Source organism: Rhinolophus ferrumequinum, chromosome 21 (genome assembly GCF_004115265.2).
Source record: "Rhinolophus ferrumequinum isolate MPI-CBG mRhiFer1 chromosome 21, mRhiFer1_v1.p, whole genome shotgun sequence".
Taxonomy (NCBI): Eukaryota; Metazoa; Chordata; class Mammalia; order Chiroptera; family Rhinolophidae; genus Rhinolophus; species Rhinolophus ferrumequinum.
In genome coordinates, this window is record NC_046304.1 from 33,336,203 (window position 1) to 33,355,820 (window position 19,618).

The 19,618-nt window shown below is 58.7% G+C and overlaps 1 protein-coding gene across 1 annotated transcript; it reads left to right on the plus strand.

Moving 5' to 3' along the window:
* The first annotated feature begins 1,197 nt into the window (after window positions 1–1,197).
* On the plus strand, window positions 1,198–18,051 carry PPP1R9B (protein phosphatase 1 regulatory subunit 9B). The gene is made up of 10 exons (XM_033091049.1): window positions 1,198–3,135; window positions 7,355–7,487; window positions 8,867–8,987; window positions 10,765–10,869; window positions 11,875–12,010; window positions 12,631–12,783; window positions 12,894–12,947; window positions 15,551–15,780; window positions 16,113–16,209; window positions 16,417–18,051. The coding sequence occupies exons 1-10, from the start codon at window positions 1,762–1,764 to the stop codon at window positions 16,468–16,470; spliced, it is 2,457 nt and encodes an 818-aa protein (XP_032946940.1). The 5' UTR covers window positions 1,198–1,761; the 3' UTR covers window positions 16,471–18,051.
* The last annotated feature ends 1,567 nt before the right edge of the window (window positions 18,052–19,618 follow it).

Sequence of the window (19,618 nt, forward strand, 5' to 3'; positions counted from 1 at the left end):
GAGGGCGGGGGAGGAGGCTGAGGCTGCAGGAAGGCCTGAGATGCAGGAAGCAGCTGGGAGTGGGGGGAGGCTTTGTGCCTGAGTTGTTCTCTGGGTCCTAGGGTCCACATTGTTCACCATTTTCTGGGATCTGTGGAGTGAAGCAGGGCATCGGGACCTGTCAGGGTCTAGAGTGTGGACCTCTACTTCCAGGCCCGGGCAGCTGAGGAGGGGTAGAGGGCAGCCCCAGGCCCCTGTACGTGGGAGTGGGGGGAGCATCAAAACAGCTTTCTGAGTTGCCAAGACAGAGGATGTGTAGGTCACTGCCGCCTTTGCCCTTCTTTCCTGTACACATTTGCACACAGTAGCCAGGATCCTTTAGATCAGAGACCCAAGCTACTGAAATTTTGGCCCCAGGCCTCCAGAATTCCTCCTCCAAAACTCCTTCTTCTGTTTGACAAGCAGGAGTGCCTACTCTGGCAGGAAGACAACTTCTGTCCCCTCCCATCCAGCCTAGGTGCAGAGCTTGCAGGTGGCAGGACACCCTCTTCAGACTTCCAAAGGGCAAAGGCCAGCTTGAGTGATGAGGACCTTCTCCTTTTTCCGGTCCGCTTCCTCCTCCACCACAAGGCCAGCAACACTGGGCCAAGGTTTCTCATCTTAGAGGACGGGTGCAAAAGTTTCCCTGTGGGAAATTGTTAAAATGCAGATTCCTGGGCCTAGCCCCTGAGATTCTGCTTCACAAAGTTTGGGGAGGGCCCAGAAATCTGAATTTAAAAAATTTTTAAAGCGCAGAGCGATTTTGATGCTGATGGCCTTGAACCATACTAAGGAGCTCGAGAGACCTTCAAGGAAATGATCCTTTGCCCCTCCCCGCTCATCTTCCTTTACATTTGGGGTGGAGAGGGGTCTCACTGAGACCACTGTGGCTGGATTGCCTCCTCCCAGCATTTAGTGGGGATGCCGTTATGTGGGCTGTGATAAACTGCAGTCAGAGGTTAGGAAGGAAGCACTGAAGAGGACTGGCCAGGGTCTGGGGTCAGCGGAAGGCTGTTGGCGAGGGACCGGGAGGGGATACACTCGGTGAAGGGGAAGGGGAGGGCTCACAGACGCCGGCCCCGGAAATCCGATTCCTCTAGGACCCAGAGGTGCCAGTTCCCCAGCGGCGGCGGCGAGAAGGGCAGCCGCTCGGTCTCCGGCAGCGGTCGCTCGGGCAGAGCCAGAGAAAGACCGGAGCTCGGGGCGCGGGGGGGAGGGAGGGAGGGAGGGTGGCGCGGCGGCGGAACGGCCCGGGCCGGCCGAGCAGCCATGGGCGCCGGGGTGCCGGGCCCCCCGAGAGCCAAGGTCCCCGGCCGGGGTTGGGGGCGTCCGGGCTGCCAGCCCCACTGACACCGCCTCGGACGATGTGAGCCGGCGCCTCCGCCTCTGCTTCGCGGGCAGGGCGCGCGGTCCAACCCGCCCCGCCGCCGCTTTTCTAATTTGGGTGGGGGCGACCGGACCAAGTCACTCGGGCTTTGGAAGAGGGGCTGGCTGTCTTTGGCAGCTTGACTGGGGGAGGCGACCCACACAGGGCGCTCGGAGATCTTTTTTTTTCTTTTTCTTTTTTTTTTTTTTTTTTAAGAGGGGTTAACTGTCTTTGGCAGCTTGGTTTTGCTAGGAGCCTATAAAAGGCCTTTCGGGGTTTCTTTTTTCGGGGGAGGGGGCGGTGGTCCCGACTTGGCCAGCCGCCTGTTGGAGGGGGGGAGCGGGAAGCGGGGGTATGCGAACCCGGCTCCCCCCACCATGATGAAGACCGAGCCGCGGGGGCCCGGGGGTCCCCTCCGGAGCGCTTCCCCACACCGCAGCGCCTACGAGGCAGGCATCCAGGCACTGAAGCCGCCCGACGCGCCCGGGCCCGACGAGGCACCCAAGGCGGCCCACCACAAGAAATATGGCTCCAACGTCCACCGCATCAAAAGTATGTTTCTGCAGATGGGCACCACGGCGGGGCCGCCGGGCGAGGCGGGCGGCGGCGCGGGCCCTACTGAGGCCCCGCGGGCGCCCGAGCGCGGCGTGCGTTTGTCGCTGCCAAGGGCTAGTAGCCTGAACGAGAACGTGGACCACAGCGCCTTGCTCAAGCTGGGCACCAGCGTGTCCGAGCGCGTGAGCCGCTTCGACTCCAAGCCCGCGCCCTCCGCGCAGCCCGCGCCGCCGCCGCACCCGCCGTCCCGGCTACAGGAGACGCGGAAGCTGTTCGAACGGAGCGTCCCGGCGGCCGCGGGCGGCGACAAGGAGGCGGCGACGCGGCGGCTGCTAAGGCAGGAGCGCGCGGGCCTGCAGGACCGGAAGCTGGACGTCGTGGTGCGCTTCAACGGCAGCACCGAGGCGCTGGACAAGCTGGACGCCGACGCCGTGTCGCCGACCGTCAGCCAGCTCAGCGCGGTCTTTGAGAAGGCGGATTCGAGGACCGGCCTTCACCGCGGGCCCGGGCTCCCCAGGGCCGCGGCCGCCGGGGCTCCCCAGGTCAACTCGAAGCTGGTCAGTAAGCGGTCCCGGGTGTTCCAGCCGCCGCCGCCACCGCCTGCCCCGTCGGGGGATGCCCCAGCGGAGAAAGAGCGCGGCCCCGGAGGTCAGCAGACCCCGCAGCACCGAGTGGCCCCCGCCCGACCGCCCCCCAAACCCCGGGAGGTGCGCAAGATTAAGCCGGTGGAGGTGGAGGAGAGCGGGGAGTCAGAGGCCGAGGCGGCACCAGGGGAAGTGATCCAGGCGGAGGTGACAGTCCACGCAGCCCTGGAGAATGGCAGTACCTTGGCAACCACAGCCAGCCCCGCATTGGAGGAGCAGAAGGCCCAAGTGGCCTCCGAAGAGGAGGCGGCGACCGTGGCGGCGCCGGAGAGAGGGGTGGGCAATGGCCGGGCCCCGGACGTGGCTCCGGAGGAGGCTGATGAGTCCAAGAAGGAGGACTTCTCGGAGGCAGACTTGGTGGACGTGAGCGCCTACAGTGGGCTGGGGGAGGACTCTGGGGGCAGTGCCCTGGAGGAGGACGACGAAGACGACGAGGAGGATGGGGAGCCCCCCTACGAGCCGGAGTCGGGGTGCGTAGAGATTCCCGGGCTCTCGGAGGAAGAGGACCCGGCCCCGAGCCGGAAGATCCATTTCAGTACGGCACCCATCCAAGTAAGTGAGCCCCCCTCCCCGCCCCCGCGCCGCCCCTGCCACGTGCACGCTGTCGCCCCCGCCTCGCCAGCCTAGTTTGGCAGGCTGAGTCAGCCCCTGCCACCCAGCCCCCTTCGCAGAAGTTACCACCCTGAGGGGGACGTGGGGGAGTTCCAGCTGTTTGTCAGAGGAGGACGACTTTCAGTCCTGAGACGTGGGTGGCCTGCCCGGACCTGCCCTCAGGTTCCTCTGCCTGCTGCCCCGCCCAGAGCTCGGCCGCACCCGACCCACGGGTCCTGGGACACCTGCTTTCCCTTCCTTTCCCATACATTCTTCCTCAAGAGGTGTCAGAAGCGAGGGCTGGGGTGGTGGGAAGGGTGTGTGTGTGTGTGGTGTGTGTGTGTGTATGTGTGTGTCCCTTCAGGACAGCGTCCCCACGTTGGTCCTTATCCCACTCTGGGCTTGAGGGGTCAGGGGAGCTCAGAAACATCCCCCGCTTTCCCCCTATATAGGAGCTGCATAGAGTGTGGGAGGGAGGAGCCAGGAACTTCCCAAAACGAAGGTGCAGGGGACTGTAGCCCTTCCTTCATCCTGTCTGTAGCCCCCACCTCAACTTTGCAGAAGTGAAAGAGGGAAGCAGTTCTGTGAGGGTGAGCAGGGCTGGGGGCATGTGACTGGGCATTGTGGGAAGGAAGGTGCTGGGACTCTGTTCTCTGAGGTCTGTGTGGGCCAGGTGGAGGTGTTGGGTTCCACCTGGTGCACGCACTTCGTGTGGCTCTTGAGAGTGTGAGGCCTTCAGCAGGGCTGGGAGGACACAGGGTGGGGCTGGGAAAACCTCCTCCCCACCCCCCCACAGGGCCTGGCAGCAGCCTGCGTGCCTTTGCTCTTGGCTGCTCAATATGACAGAATTTCATGGCCTTGGCAGGCCCCAAGTGTTCTTGCCACATTCTCTGGGTGCCCTGAAAGAGGGATGGGGGCTGCCCCCTTTGTGGATCTAAGTTTTCCCCCCTCCCATCCCCACCACTACTCTGGGTTTGTGGATTGGTTTGTGGATTGTGCCAGTGCCCTGAGATCCTCAGAACAGTGCTGGTGTGTGTGGTAGGGAAGGGATATGCCCTGGGGAGAGGAAAGAACCCCAGGCCACCCCCCCACACACACACACACTTCCTTCCACCCTCCGCTCTTGGCTAGCACATTCAGCCTAGATGGCCTTTTCTCACCACTCCAGAATCAGTGGTGCCCAGCGCCAGGTCCACTGCAGGGGGTGCCAGGCTCCTGGACTGTCCTTGGCCTGGACCCTGCCTTAACCCTCCCTAGCCAACTCATCTGTTTACATGCAGTTTCCATAACTACTCCTGGACACTGAAGCTGCCCAGTCTTCCTCTCACCCACCCCTGAGTATCTTAACCTCTGGCCCTCGCCCACCTCCCACCCAGCAAGAGGCCTGCAAGGTGCTACTCCTGCCAGGCCAGCCGCTTTCCCAGCTACCACCTTACAAGTCCTTACCCAACCCTTCTCCCCTCCTGAAGCAATGAGATCCTGAAGGGAACCGAGTATTATGGTGTTTCTTGGGATGCTGAGGAAGAGGATGGGGACCACCGAGGGAGTCAGGACCCCTACCCACACCACCACCAGTTTTTTGAACCACCTGATCCCCTCAGTGATGGAGTTTGGTCATTTATTCCTGAGTCGCTGACTGTCTATATTTGACACCTTACCCTGATTTTTAGGTAAAAAATAGCGCATGATTTGGAGCAGTGCTCCCTGACTCCCTGGTGACTGTCGCTTGCTCGAGTGTGGGAGCCAGTGGCCTGTGGTGCCACCTTGTTGTGTCTGACTTTTGACCTTGCTAGGGATTTCCTAGTCCCTGCCCTGGATAGTAGGTCCCCATCTTTTCCCTCTCCCTGCCTGCCCCCACCCTCATTGATGCTATCGTGTTTCCCCGAAAATAAGACCTGGTCTTATATTAATTTTTGCTCCAAAAGACGCATCAGGGCTTATGTTCAGGGGATGTCATCCTGAAAAATTATGCTACGGCTTATTTTCCAGTTAGGTCTTATTTTCAGGGAAACACGGTAAGTCCAGGGCCTTGCGTCCCCCTGATGACCCCATTGTTGCCTTTATGGAGGTTTCTACTAAGGATAGAGAACCCAATTCCAGATTATCACCTGGGGGAGGGGGACTGGTCCCTCTGACAGGCTGGGCACATAGTGATGGGCAATGTGAAGGGTCCTCGGGCCTCTGAGCCTGAGGCCTGGGTGTCCTGCAGGGGGCAGGATTTAATAGGCCGAGAAGAGAGGGGAGGGCAAAACCCAGGACAGTCTGTGAGGGTGTTTTGGAGGTCAGTGTGTGTGTGTGTGTGTGTGTGTGTGTGTGTGTGTGTGCACGCATGCGCACACGTGGATGGGGGGAGGGGTTTGGTGACTCAGGCCACCACAAAGACTGAGGGATGAAGGAACCCTATCTTCTGGAGGATCAGGGGACTCAGATGCAGAAAGTGGGCCAAAGCCAATTTGTCAGGTCCGGGCTCATGCCAGCTCCTGACCTAGGGCCTGGGGTATGTGTACAATGGGGATAAAGTCACAGGTGATCCGCTCACCAGAGCCCAGCTGGGCGCAGTCTCATCCTGGCCTGACACTGGCTAACACAGGGCAGTGGACCTGATATCTTGCACCATGTGCAGACTGGGCGACCCATCCCTCCAGGGGGCGTGGAGGCTGCTGGCCAGATGTCAGGAGAGCAGTCCAACCGCTGCACAATTGACAACGAGCTTTAAGAGCCTGAGTTTTCTCTGATACTGTGAAACGGAGGGTAATGAGTTAAGTGGTCACATAGCCCCCTCCCCACAGCCGTGCTTCTAATCCTGTGAACCTCACCCTGGAGTAAGCCTGGGGGGCAAAGGAGGGGGGAGAAACAGAGGAGCCCAAACAAAGCCTGGGACACCAGAGTGCTGCTTTGCTTGCTAGGTGCCCATGGGGCCCGCTCCTGGAGGAGAGGGGCCCCTGGCAGGGGCTGCAGGAGGGGCCCCACTCCAGCTCCTCAGGCCTCAGGCCCAGCCATCTGACAGAGCTGCTCCCACCTTTCCTCGCCCCCACTTGGCTCCAAGTGGTGCCAACCTGTCGCTGCAGGCATTGAAGCACAAACACGTCATGGTACCCCAAATGGTGCTAATTAACCTCCCACTGGGGGGGGCACCTCTGCCTGGGCCCAGAATTAGGCACTCCCACAGAGTCCCTGCCCTATCTTCTCTGTTCTTTGGAGGAGGATTGGGCTGGAGAATCCCCCATTTTGCTGAAAGACACAGGAAGAGGGAGACAGTGGAGGGGAATGGGACAACAAGGCAAGACTGGCCTTGGGGCCCCCACAGAGGCTGAGATGGCTGTGGACAGTGTCAGAGAGACTGACAGGTCCCCACATCCTCGTCCCACCAGGGCCCAGTGCACTGAAGGTAGGGGCCAACCTCAGAGAGCTGCGGTGCTAGGAGACCGAGGCCTGGCTGGGCAGGCAAGGCCACAGAGGTCTGGTGTTCTCCCCTGCTCCTGCCACCTGAGGGGCACCTCAGGTGGAGGGCCTGCCCTTCCTCCATTGGGGTTGGAGGTGGTACTTCCTGCCTCTCTCCACCCTGGCCTCAACTTCAAGTTCAGGTCAGCTGTGCCCCTCTGCCTCTCTATCCCTGTCTCTCCTGCTCCCCTCCCCCTCCCTGTGTCTCACACCCGATCCCTCCTCTCTCCCCATCTGGCATCCTCCAGCATCTCCGTTCTTTCTCCCCCCCTCCTCTTCTCCTCTCCTCCTGCTCAGCCTGTTCCTGTCGCTGTCCTGCTGTCCGGTCCGGGTCCATCCTTGCCTCTGTTTGGCTCTCTGGGTCCTCATCTTTCATGAAAGTTTCTCTGTCCGTCTGTTGGTCTCTCTCTGACCTGCGTTCTGGAATCTGACAATTTCTCCAGCGTGGCCCTTCCTTTCCTTCTCCAGCAGGCCATGCGTGTGCCATCAGGGCTGCAGGAGAGAATAACGGTGTGGGTGGGGCAAAGCTGTTGGGGCCCTTTTTCTCTCCTGCCCCACGGTCAAGGGCCTTCACTCTAAGCTGGGATCATTGCAGGCCTTGAGGGAGGCCTTATCTGAACCTCTCTGGGGGGCGGAGGAGGCCTGTGGTCGGTAGGGAGCATCGCTGGGTGGCACAACCTGCCCTCGGCCTCCTCACACCAGTTCTGCCAGGCCCTCTGACAAGTGCTCCCTTCCCCAGGTGTTCAGCACCTACTCCAACGAGGACTACGATCGTCGCAATGAGGACGTGGATCCCATGGCGGCCTCTGCTGAGTACGAGCTGGAGAAGCGGGTAGAGAGGTTGGAGCTGTTCCCTGTGGAGCTGGAGAAGGGTGAGAGGCCAGGGCCAGGCCGCGTAGGTCTCCTCTCTGGTGCTAGCTTCAGCCCTGGGCCCGTCAGCACCCCACAGCCACAGGGACTCCTGTCCAGCCCCAAGCTCCCACCACCGTTCCTGTGTGCTCCTTCAGTTGCCAGGTTCCCAAAAGCACTGCAGGCTGCATCCTGGGCTGTGTGTTGGCCCTCCGATGATGGGAAATGGATGGGGATGGCAGACATTGATGGAACAGTTGCATCTCACTACCTCCTTATGTGCTGTAATAGGTGCTAGGGAGGGACGGGAGGGGCTGCTATAACAGCATTTTACGGGAGACCTGACCAGACTTGGGGGGTGAGGGGGCTCCCCAAGGAAGTGATGCTCGAGTTGAGGTCTGAAGAGGAGGAATTCTGGGGAGGGAAAGAGAGAAGACAGGTTTGACTGGATTTGGACAGTGCAAGGGAGAAGGGTGTGTAAGCAAGCCCTTCGAGACTACATGAAGGACACTGTCTTTTTTCTACGAGGGGCTGGAAGCCATCACAAGGTGTGGGAAAGGTATTCTAGAAAGATCACACCAGGCTGTGATGTGGGGAGAAGCGTCCTAAGTGTATGAGGAGACACCCCTGTGGTATGACAAGAGGATGGCCATGTGGGAAGTAGGTGGCCTTGAGAGAGCCTGGCGGGTGGAATCCACAAGGTCTGGTGGTTATCTGGCTTGGGCAAAGGCTCCGAGGGGGAGGAAGGAATCCAGGTGACTCCCAGGCCCCTTGAGGGGCTGGCGGACAGGAAGAGCCTGTTTGTGGGGGAAGGTGAGTTTGGGTGTCAGAGGCCCATGGGACCGGCAGGGACAGCTATCGAGTGGAGTGGACCTTGGGTTGAGAAGAGCAGGAGGTCTTTGGTCATTAGGCTGTGAATATGGATGAGAATGCTTAGAGAAGGAAGAGACTGAGCCCATTGCTGCCGCCACTGTGTATGTGTATTGCAGGGGAGAAGTGGGACGGGCTTGAGGGCGCCTCAGGGTTGTAAGTTGGAGGTTGACATCAGGGACCCTTGTGGGTGGTACCTGCAAACACCCTCATCTGCATACACACATCTCGGGCCCAGCTGTCCAGGCCACCCTCAGCAGGTCCTCCTGCCTGTCGGTTCTTTGGGTGGACAAAGGGCAGGGAGTGACCCAGGAGCGTCCTAATTGGCTCAGCAAAGAGGGGGTGGACAGAACTTCATTCCTTGCCCAGTTGTGGGACACCCCAAGCATGGGGACTGTTCCTGAGGTGAGAATGGGGGATAGGGTGGGTCTCACTCTGTCCCTTGCAAGCCCCAGGCTAGAGCTCCTTGCCCCCTGCCCCCCTTCACCACCACCATCACTGCCACCAGCCTCTAACAGCCTCTGTTCCGCAGACTCCGAGGGCCTGGGCATCAGCATCATTGGCATGGGGGCCGGGGCGGACATGGGCCTAGAGAAGCTGGGCATCTTCGTCAAGACGGTGACTGAGGGCGGCGCAGCCCACCGGGATGGCAGGTACCACCTCCCCCCTCCCCACCAGCTGTCATCGCTGGGGTGGCCACCACCTGTGTGGAGTGTTCACAACCTGTCCACAACAGGTGTTCGTGGAGCACTCCTGTGCAGGTGCAGGCCAGGCCTGAGGTGACAGCAGTGAACAAGACAGATGGAACCTCCCGCCTCACGGCACTTACGTTCTAGGGAGGCCGAGGGCAGGGGCTGGTGTGGGGTATGTCCTGGGGCTGTGGTCGGGAGAGCATGGGTGTGGAATTCTGTATGCCTGGTGGAGTACAGCTGAGCATTCTTTTCTTCATTCAGCAAATATCCAGTCCCGGATTCTGTCACAGGGCTGGTGCCAGGTCCTGGGCAGTCAGTGCTGGGGCCTTGCCCTGAGGAAGCATGTGGTGTGCTAGGGCAGACAGACATTCAAATGGACACACAGAAAATGATGAAATGGAGGAAAAGTATAGAGTGCCATGAAGGCACAAAAAGGTATCAGGGAAGTCCTCCTGGATGAAGTGATCTTGGAGCTGAGCCCTGAAGGATGACTAGAAATTCGCTAGGCCAAAGGATTTTTATATGCAGGAGGTTCCAGGCAGGGGACCAGTAGTGGGCAGGTATGGCTGGAGCCTCGTGAGCAAAGGAGATCCAGGTGTGTGGTGTGGCTAGAAAGAGGTTGGGGTGTGCCTCTAGTGGAAGCTGCTGCTTGCGTGTGTGTGTGTGCGCGCGTGCGTGCCTGTGTTTGGCATCTGAGGCTAGAGGAGGTATGTGTCGGTCAAAAGGTTCTGGGAGGGCCTCCTGTACTCCTGGGCAGCCATTGGTGCTTCTATGGGCTGCTCCACTGTGTATGTGTATTACAGGGGAGAAGTGGGACGGGCTTTAGGGCGCCTCAGGGTTGTAAGTTGGAGGTTGACATCAGAGACCCTTGTGGTGGTACCTCCCAACCCAGACCCCTTTCATGTGCCAGAGGTGAGTGGGTGTCCCTGTGAGAGCTGGGTGACTTTGGGGTCATGTTGCTAGAGGTGGGGTTGCCTCATTCAGGGAGTGTCTGCCTGCTGCAGCCTCGGTGGCATGGCGGGGCAAAGGAAGATGACAGTCCCTGGTCTGTCACGTACTTCCCTCGTTTGGACTTTGCAGAGCCTTTCTCATAGTCCCATGGTGGTGATTTGGGGAGTGTGTGTGCACGTGGAGAGTGTCCACGAGCTGGTGCCCACACATGGGGCATGTAGGGGTCAGCTGCTTACAAAAGGCCCTTTGCACATGGGAGCCCTGAGAGAAGGCCTGGAGCTCCCAGGGAGGTAGGAGTGGAGGAAGGCGGTGACCAAAGGTCCCCCAACTACTTCACCCCCCTCGGCAGGCCAGGCTGGACCACCTCCATCTCTCTCTCTGGTGGAGAACAGGGCGTCCAGTGCCACAGCTGGGGCATGTTGGGGGCTGTGCACCTGTGTCAGGGTGAAGGGAACGTGAGGGACAGTGTGAACACGAGAGAGTGTGTTATGTGGTTCTCAGGCATTGGGAGGAAATCTTCAGACTCAGATCTGTGCAGATGGGTACAGGTTAGAGGGCTATGGGCCCGTGCCCAGCTCCATGGCGGTGACGAGCTCTGTGGATGTCACACTGCCCACAGGTGGGTCTGGCTGATATCTGATCCTCATGCCTCGTGCATTTTATGTAGGGAGACAAAGGACCAGGTCCCTGTGAGGACTGAGCCTCGAGGTTCTGATAGGAAGGGAGCCACCTCTACCCCAGCTCCACAGTCCCCTCATGAACCCCTAACCAGTATCACCTCCCCTAGGATCCAGGTGAACGATCTCCTGGTGGAGGTGGATGGAACCAGTCTGGTGGGAGTGACCCAGAGTTTTGCAGCCTCCGTGCTCCGGAACACGAAGGGCCGAGTGCGGTAAGGGCCAGGAGGGTAGGGCTAGTGGCGAGTGGGAGCAGGCGGGAGGCTCGGCCCCCATCCAGACACTGCCCAGTGCCCACATGCAGTTAAGGTTCTGGGTGGCCCAACTTATAATGGATGTCCCACTGCCTCTCTGCCCGCAGGAGTTGCTATGCCGATATCCTTTGCCCCAGGTCTGCCTTCCCATCCTACGCGCCTGACCACTGCTGGTCACTAGCACTCGGGCTGCAAGGCCCACTGTCCACAGCACCTCCAAACTGGCCTCTGGGGTTCCTCCTCCTTCCCTCTGCCTGTCCTGACTCATTCATCGAGGGCATTTCATCCCTTATTCCTCACCTGCCCTGTGTAATCCTGGGAGCACTCTCTTCCCTGGGCCTGTCACTAAGGGGGTTGTGTTAGAAGCTCCCTGTGTCTCTCTCTGGCATAACATTCAGGGACCACTCCCTGCCCCCTCCAAGAGGGGCACTGCCCCCAGGAAAGGGTGGTGGAGAGAAACAGGATGTGGGTGGCCACGGAGAGGAGGGGCTGGTGCCTGGAAGTTCCACTGTTTCCTCTCCATCCTAATCTCCAGTCACCATCATCCCGCCCCTTCCTGAAGCTCAGGACCTTGGAGCACACACGAGACACCCCTCCACAGCCCCGGCCTGGCCGGGCTGGGTCAGCTTTGCCATCCCCTGCCTCATTTTCTCCTGACCCGCGGTGGGGTCAGAGCCTCTACACTGGCAGCTCCTGAACTCACGTCCCTAGCCCTAACCCCATCACCTCCTCCTCCAAAACTGACCAGGAGGGCTAGTGGGCCTCTGCCTCTCCTGGGAAGGAAACCCAATAAGGGCCCCCAGCTCCCCCATTCATTATTAACATTCTGCAGCCTCTGGACTCAGCCCTCTCATTTCACCTCCCCTGGGAGGGCCTGGGTGTGGAGGGAGGAGCACCAGCAGGGAGGATGGTGGCATTACCCAGCTGAGGACAGAGGCAAAAGGGATGACACTGGTGCCCCTACAGGTTTATGATTGGCCGGGAGCGACCAGGTGAGCAGAGCGAGGTGGCCCAGCTAATTCAGCAGACCCTGGAACAGGAGCGATGGCAGCGGGAGATGATGGAACAGAGATATGCCCAGTACGGGGAGGATGACGAGGAGGTAGGGACACCTGGCCTGGCTGCCAGCATCATCGCCCCCTGGTGGCTGGATGGAGCTTTACATCCATCCACTGTCTGCTGCTTTCCCAGGCCTTATAAAGAAGCCCAGAGCACCTTTCCCAGTCCTAGGGGAACCCCGGCCTGGCTCCCAGTCTGAGGGAGGTGATGCAGACCCTTCTCTCCAGGAACCTTGAGTCTGATGGAGGAGTCACATTCTCTGTGTTCAGAGAGGCTTTCTAGTCCTACAAGGAAAACACAGTTTCTCAAAGAGCCCCCACTCCAAGGGGAAGGCATAGCCCCTAAACTCAGGGGACATAATCTGAAGAAGGAGACAGCTCCGGACCTCAGGGGACCCACAGTGTGTGTGGGGGGGGGCGGGGGGAAGCACAGGCTGTTTCTTCAGGGGTCTCAGTCTTATAGGGGAGCTAGCCACGTCTTCAGTAGAAGACACAAACCATGAGTCTGGTATGGCCCCCGGTCTGATGGGGAAGCATGAACCACAGCCCTGCGTCGCTCGCTCCCAGTCTGACACGAGCAGACTGCTGCCAGTCTAAGCCCTGGCCATCAGGCCTGAGGGAGGCTGGGATGGGTACAGAGCACAGCCTCCTGTCTCCTTCGCAGACAGGCGAGTATGCGACCGATGAGGATGAGGAGCTGAGCCCCACGTTTCCGGGTAGCGAGATGGCCATCGAGGTGTTCGAGCTGGCAGAGAATGAGGATGCGTTGTCCCCTGTGGACATGGAGCCCGAGAAGCTGGTGCACAAGTTCAAGGAGGTGGGAGGAGGGAGTCTCTGGGGTGGTAGAGGGCAAAGGCAGGCCAGCATGCGGCCCTGGAGCACTGCCTGCCCCCGCTGGCCCTGAGCCCCTGCCTCTCTTCCTCACAGCTCCAGATCAAGCATGCTGTGACTGAGGCAGAGATCCAGCAGCTGAAAAGAAAGGTGAGGGGGTGTATGGGGTGGGGGAGGGACGGGGTCTGAGGGCTGGGGGGACAATCCCCCACTCTCAAACCTGCACATGCTGACACTTGTCCACCACCCGCCACCCACAGGCACGTACAAAACAAGCTACTCTGAGGGTAGTGTTAGGAGCTCAAGCTCTGGACCCATCTGCTTCACCACTCAGTTGCTATTCTGTGCCTCAGTCTCCTCACCTAAAAAATGGGGTAATAATAGTGCCAACACCATAGGATCGTTGTAAGGATTAAGTGAGGTAATACATGGAAAGTTCTCAGCACGGGGTCTGACACATCACAGGTGTGCAATACAAACTTGAATTACTAGCTATTATACTGAAGCACATTAAGTTACACTCTAGATGTCTTCACTTTCATATTGTTCCACCTGTGTCCTCTACATGCAAGCCCAGCAATAAATGCAAACTGTCCAGAGATATACACACAGGCACACACCGGCTTGGGCCTCAGGCACATAGTACTCACAAAGCCACTCAGGCACACACGCAGACACCCACTCTACACAGACCACGGAGACCCCCATGCATCACACGACATCACACCCACTGCATCATCCTGCAATGTGGATCCCCCTCTGATTGCTCTGTTGGCCATCACACAGGAAGAGTGTCATAGGACACGTGCCTTCTCCCAGTGCTGCTGATGTTAACGCTACCAGATGGTGACACAAACATGACATACATAATCACGTATATGTACCATGCACAGACACCCAGACAAGCACATTGGGTGCCAACACTCGCGCGGGCATGGAGATGCACAGATTTCACATTAAAAGTCTGTATTGGGCCCCTGCTGGGCCAGTATGGTGGGGAAAGGCAGGTGTACACAGGGGCCGTGCAAACACGGTACACTCAGGTACAGGCGTGTGTGCACACCCACATGTGGGTTTACACCCAGCATGCATGGAGAGAGGAGAGTGTGAAGCTGAGCCTCGGGAAGGCAGAAATTAGATGACTGAGGCAGAGGAAAGGTATTGCTGGCAGGGAGACAAGCTCGAGCTCGGAGGCTGGCTTTGGAAGAAGGCCCGTGTGCTGTGGCAGCTGTTCCTGTGGGGGACAAGTGTGAGCAGGGCTGGACTGCTGGGGGGGGCTGTAGCTGCAGTGTCCTGACTCTCCCCTAAGGACTCTAGCCTTGGACCTGGGGCCATTAGGGGGAAAGTCACACTGCCTATGAAGTGGGAGGGCACAGGGGTGGGTGGGCAGGACCTGGAGGCCAGCTAATTTAGAGGTGGTATCGTGGCAGGGCCGGGCCAGGGCTGCCCAGAGTGTGGCAGAGGGTATGGAAGGGAAGAGCAGGTTGGAGCTGCATTTCTGAGGTCCTGATGACAAGCCATGCTCCTGGGTGGGTGCAGAGCATGAAGGGAAGGGGCAGGTGAAAGGTCGTTCATGCTTTCAGTCTATAAACATATATCTCAGGTGCCTCCTAGGTGACGCACTGTTCCAGTCTCTGCAATGGGCCGTTCCACACTGACACAGGGCTCTGCGGGCGAGGACAGGGTTACTGAGCTCCTAGAGCATCAGGACGTGATCCGGGTTGTGGGGTGGGGGTGCTGTGCTGTTAGAGGGACTCGTAGGAGACTTCTCTGGGAAAGGGACATTCTGAGCAGAGAGCCACAGGGTGAGCTAGTGGGAAATGGTGACGCAAGGGGTGGGAAGATGGGAGCATTCCGGGCAGAGGGAACAGCACAGGCAAATGCCCTGTGCCAGGAGGGCACCTGGCAAGTCTGAGCATCTGCAGGAAGGCCTGTGTAGGTGGGGCACAGGGAACAAGCGGTATTTGCAGCCAACAGGGTTGAAGGGGCGGGCAGGGGCTGAGCACTGGGGGGGCAGTGAGACGATGGTAGCTTTGAACAGAGGTGGGCTAGACAGGAAAGGAGGGAGAGGTCTGTGTGGGTCGGGGTCGGGTTTAGGGCATGGTGCCTATGAGAAGGTGGGAGCAAGGCTGGGCTAGAGCTTGGGACTCGGGGCTTTGAGTGCATAGAGGGGGGCTGGGAAGTGAGTAGAGAGAACAGAGGCTCTAGAACTGAGCTGTTGGGGCTTGGAGGTCTGCACTGGGGTGGTCTGGGAGCTAGGAGGAGAGCCAGGAGTGTTCAGGAAGCCACAGAAGCAGGGACTGGTCAGTAAAGCCAGAGCTGCAGAGAGGGAACAGAGGGCAGTGGTGGCCCTCACCTGCCCGGCTCTTTAACCTCTGTTATCTCACTATAGCCCTTGTTAGTTTGGCAAAGCAGGAATCACTCCCATTTTACAGATCAGAGGATTGAGGCTTAAGGTAGAAGTTGCCTTGCCTCACGTCACAGAGCTAGTCAGTAAATAACTAACCCAGGCCTCCTGCCTTCTAGGAGTGTGGTACAGTGTCAGGGACTCTGGCCCCTGGGGAGCTTTGAGGCTGAGGTCCCTCTCCAGTTTCAGGTCTCAGGCTCAGCCAAGGAGGTAGTAGTGGGGGTGAGGGGCAGTGGGCCCTGCAGGAATCACTCAGAGACTGCTCCCAGTACAGGATGGGGGTACTCCTGGGCTCCCTCTGGCCCCCACCAACCCACCAACCCAGGGTTGCTCCTTCCTCTCTCAGCTGCAGAGCTTGGAGCAGGAGAAGGGGCGATGGCGGGTAGAGAAGGCCCAGCTGGAGCAGAGTGTGGAGGAGAACAAGGAGCGCATGGAGAAGCTGGAAGGCTACTGGGGTGAGGCCCAGAGCCTGTGCCAGGCTGTGGATGAGCACTTACGGGAGACCCAGGCCCAGTACCAGGCCCTGGAGCGCAAGTACAGCAAGGCCAAGCGCCTCATCAAGGACTACCAGCAGAAGTATGTAGCCAGAGGGCTGAGGGCTGGGGGTCCTGGGCCCAGGGAGGATTGAGAGGCCTTTTGTGGTAGTCCCTTTCCACCCCCAGCTGAGTAGGGAGGTGAGGAACACAGAAGCTGGGGGCCCCATGGTGTTGGGGGCACCTGGGCACCAGAGCCAGCACAGCCAGACCCCGAGGCTTTGGGAGTACCTGAGCCCCCCTGCCCTGAGAACAAGGAGAGGGCAGAGCTGCCCAAGGGGAGCTGAGGGCAAGGCTGAGGGCCCTGACACGCCCTGGATGGGAGCCAGGCCACACACCAGTACCCACTCACTGTCTTTCCCCTGCTGATCCCAGGGAGATTGAGTTCCTGAAAAAGGAGACTGCACAGCGCCGGGTTCTAGAGGAGTCGGAGCTGGCTAGGAAGGAGGAGATGGACAAGCTCTTGGACAAGGTAGGCCCAGGGGTGCCCTGGGGGGAGGACCCGATAGAAGCAGCAGGTAAGCCCCCATCTAGCACCTACTCTGTGGATCCTGGTGGGAGAGAGGGGGAGTCATGCTGCTGGCTGAGAGCTCAGGGTCATCTTCTCACCAGTGGGACAGAAGGGACAGGGCCCATGCCTTTTACCCAGGCCTCACCCCCTCTCCCCTTTGTTTTCCAGATCTCAGAACTGGAAGGAAACCTGCAAACACTGAGGAATTCCAATTCTACTTAACAGGAATCATTCCTTGACCAGACAATAATTAATCCCCTCCCATTGTCCTCTCTCCCCTGTCCTCCACCCCGCCCCCTACCAGCCTGGGGACAGGTGCCCCACTCCCCCACCCCTCCGCCCCACTTTTCCCAGCTTCAGGGACCAGAGGGCCCATATCACAGGCCCCCTTATGGTGGCTTGGGCAGACAGAGGTGGCTGGAAAGATGGCCTCCGTTTTGCACCATGGGGCTGAGGCACAGAGGCCGAGGGATGCCAAGGGCTGGCTTGGGTGATGGATGGACACAAGGACCTGCAGACCAAACTGCCAGACTTTACAACCTCCAGCCTTTGTCTCTGGACTGGAATGGGGCTGGGGGCTCTCCCAACATCTCACCACCTGGAGGCTGCTCCCTGCCCATCTGGCTCCTGGGTGACCCCGGGGCCTCTTAACTTCAGATTCTACCTTCTTGGCCCTTCTCCCTCCCTCATCTTGTGCTGTCTCTGTTGCATTCTGAACCTCCTTCTGGGAGGAGTTGCCTCCACACCTCCTCTCATCGCTGTTCCCCCTCCCTGGAGGGAGAGAGTCCACCCTAGAACCTGGAAACTGGGTCTGGCCCTGCACTGATTTCTCATGTATCCTTCGGGAAAAGGGGAGTGAGAGTAGGAAAAGGGAGGCAGCAGCCCTCAATTTCTCCTTGTGCCTCCCCCCGACCCCGCCTTTCCCTGGTGCCAAATAGCCATAACCTCTCCCAGGAACTGTTCTCTGGCCTCTTGGGGTCCAGTTTCCTGGCTAAGCCTGGGAATGCCGGGGAGGAGAGGATGTCAGCTTAGCGGGCCTGGCTGCAGAGACCCTGGACTTAGGCAAGGGGAACATTTCTGAGAGCCAGGCCCTGCCCTGCCCTGGGCCACACCTGGAAGCCTTGTACTAACACCACAGATTCAGCTTCACCCCACCCACACCCACGCTGTTTTCCAATGTTTTGACTGGAGGGCAAAATTTTACTATTCATCTTTCTGGAGACCAGGGCTGCCCTGCTGACAGCCTGCTTTCTAAGTGAAGTCGACTCCATTTCCCCACTTTAACCCCAAATTGGGGCTTTGACCAAGGGAGGTGAGACCCGACCCCGACCGCCCCACACCCCCCCCCACCTTCAGATCCCCTCCCCTTTCAGACTCCATTTCTCATTTCGCCCTTTCCTCTTACCCCTCCCTCACCTGGGTTTTTGTTCGTTTTTTTAAACACACAACCCCGGTCCCATCTGTTTTGGCTTCTCCTCGTCCCCTGTAAATAGACCATGCCATCAATCAGTATTTCTCCACCCTCCTCCTGTCCCCAGACATGTCCCTACCCCTTTGAAAGAGCTGGCTATTTCAGCGCCCCAGCCCAGACACTTCACCTCCTCCACCCCGGCAGATGGAGGGGGTGGAGCCAGGTGGGCGGGACTGCGGGGCGCTTCCGGTTTGTCGGGCCAGTGGCTGCCCCTGCCCCGCCCTCCGCAGGACTGCGTCTCTGTATATAATATATATATATGTATGTATTGTTCCCGGTTTTGTACGGACCATGCCCTCTGTCAGGTCGTCCCCATAAAAGCAGCCCCCAGAGCCTCGCTGCCTGGTTTCTTGATTCGCAGGAGGGTTGGGGGAGGGACAGGGATGCCAGTCTGTGTGCCCAGTGATCCCTGGCACTAGTGCTGCTCTTCCTGAGGATCCTTATAAGAAATCCCCTCTTCCGGTTCCACCACACTCCCTCTCGGCTCCCATTGCCCTCATCAGCACCCATGCTTTCTCTCCATTCTAACTGGGGTTTCTAGATAGTTCCTTAGATGTATTGCATTCCTCTTTTTACAAGGCCTCTGATGGAATTCGAGGATGGGTTAGATATGGGAAGGTGAATCCCAAGTCCCTCCCCGGAGAAATCCTCTAACCTGATGGGGATATCCAGCCCTCCTCTCACAAGGCATCCTTTGGAGGCACATGAAGGATCTAAGGTTTCCCTGAGGTGGCATTTGGGGTGGGAGATGACATGTCAGAGCAGTTTTGTTCCCAGGGTCCTGGAGAATCCCTCAGGGGACCACTAGAGAGGCCTTAAATAGTTCGAGCCCCCTGCTGTGTGCCAACAGGTCTGGTTGCTAACTCACTGGCTCTGACACAAATGGGTCTGGGAATCTAGATGCCAGGGTTCCAAATATAAGCCTTGGTAAAGTCCCAGAGGTGAAAGCGGAGGGAGTGCGAGCCAAGGCTTGTGGCCATTTCCAGCACCAGCGTCTCCTTGCTCAGAGTGCTGGTGTGTGTGTGTGAGCACTGAGGCACAAGCCACTTGTGTTCAGTGGATTGGCACCCAAGGAGATTCTCATATTCTCCTTTGCCCTAAGGAATGGAAGTTCCAACATCAGGGACTTTCAAGGTTACCTTGATGGGTCCCTGACAACACCTTGAGATGAGTGGCCTCTACCAGACCCCCCAGTGGCAGTCAGCTCCTGAGGCAGCCCTGCCCATGTGGATGGCTCCTTCACAAAAGTCTCACATCAAGCCAAGTTCTGGCTTCCCATAGCTTCCTCTTAAACACCCTAGTTCTACATCTCAGGCCCATATAGGACCCGGCCAAGTCCTGCTACCCACCTGAGGGTCAACCTGGAAACCTGGGGATGGTGACCATGCTTCTCCAAGTGGGTCTTCCTTGGAACGCTTCTGGGAAGACATATCTGGGTGGCTGAATCCCAAGATCAGAGACCACAAATCCACAAGGTCACACAGCTCATGGCTCCAGAGTTAAAGGTCACTGAGGCCTGCTTGGGAAACCTAGCCAAGTCCCAAGAAGTGAAGTGGCTGGTCCTCCCTGAGCAGGGAGGCAGATGTGGGGGTTGTTGTGACAGATTCTGCTGGTCTGACTGTGGCTGAGTATCCAGGGTAGTGTCCTGCTGCCCCCTGTCCTGTGTATTAGGGGAGGGGTCTGCACATTGTATGTTCCAAAAGGTGAGCCAAGTAGCCCCCCGCCCCACATCTAAGCTTAAGTGTGGTGTGAGGCTGAGGGTATTGAGTGTGGCTTTGCTGGGAGTTTCTCAGACCTGAGATGTGACTCACCCATGAGAGATGTCCATGTTTGAGGCTGTGTCAAGTGGCTATGAAAGGCCTCTATGAGGCTTGTTACCTCAACCAGCGCTGTCACCTG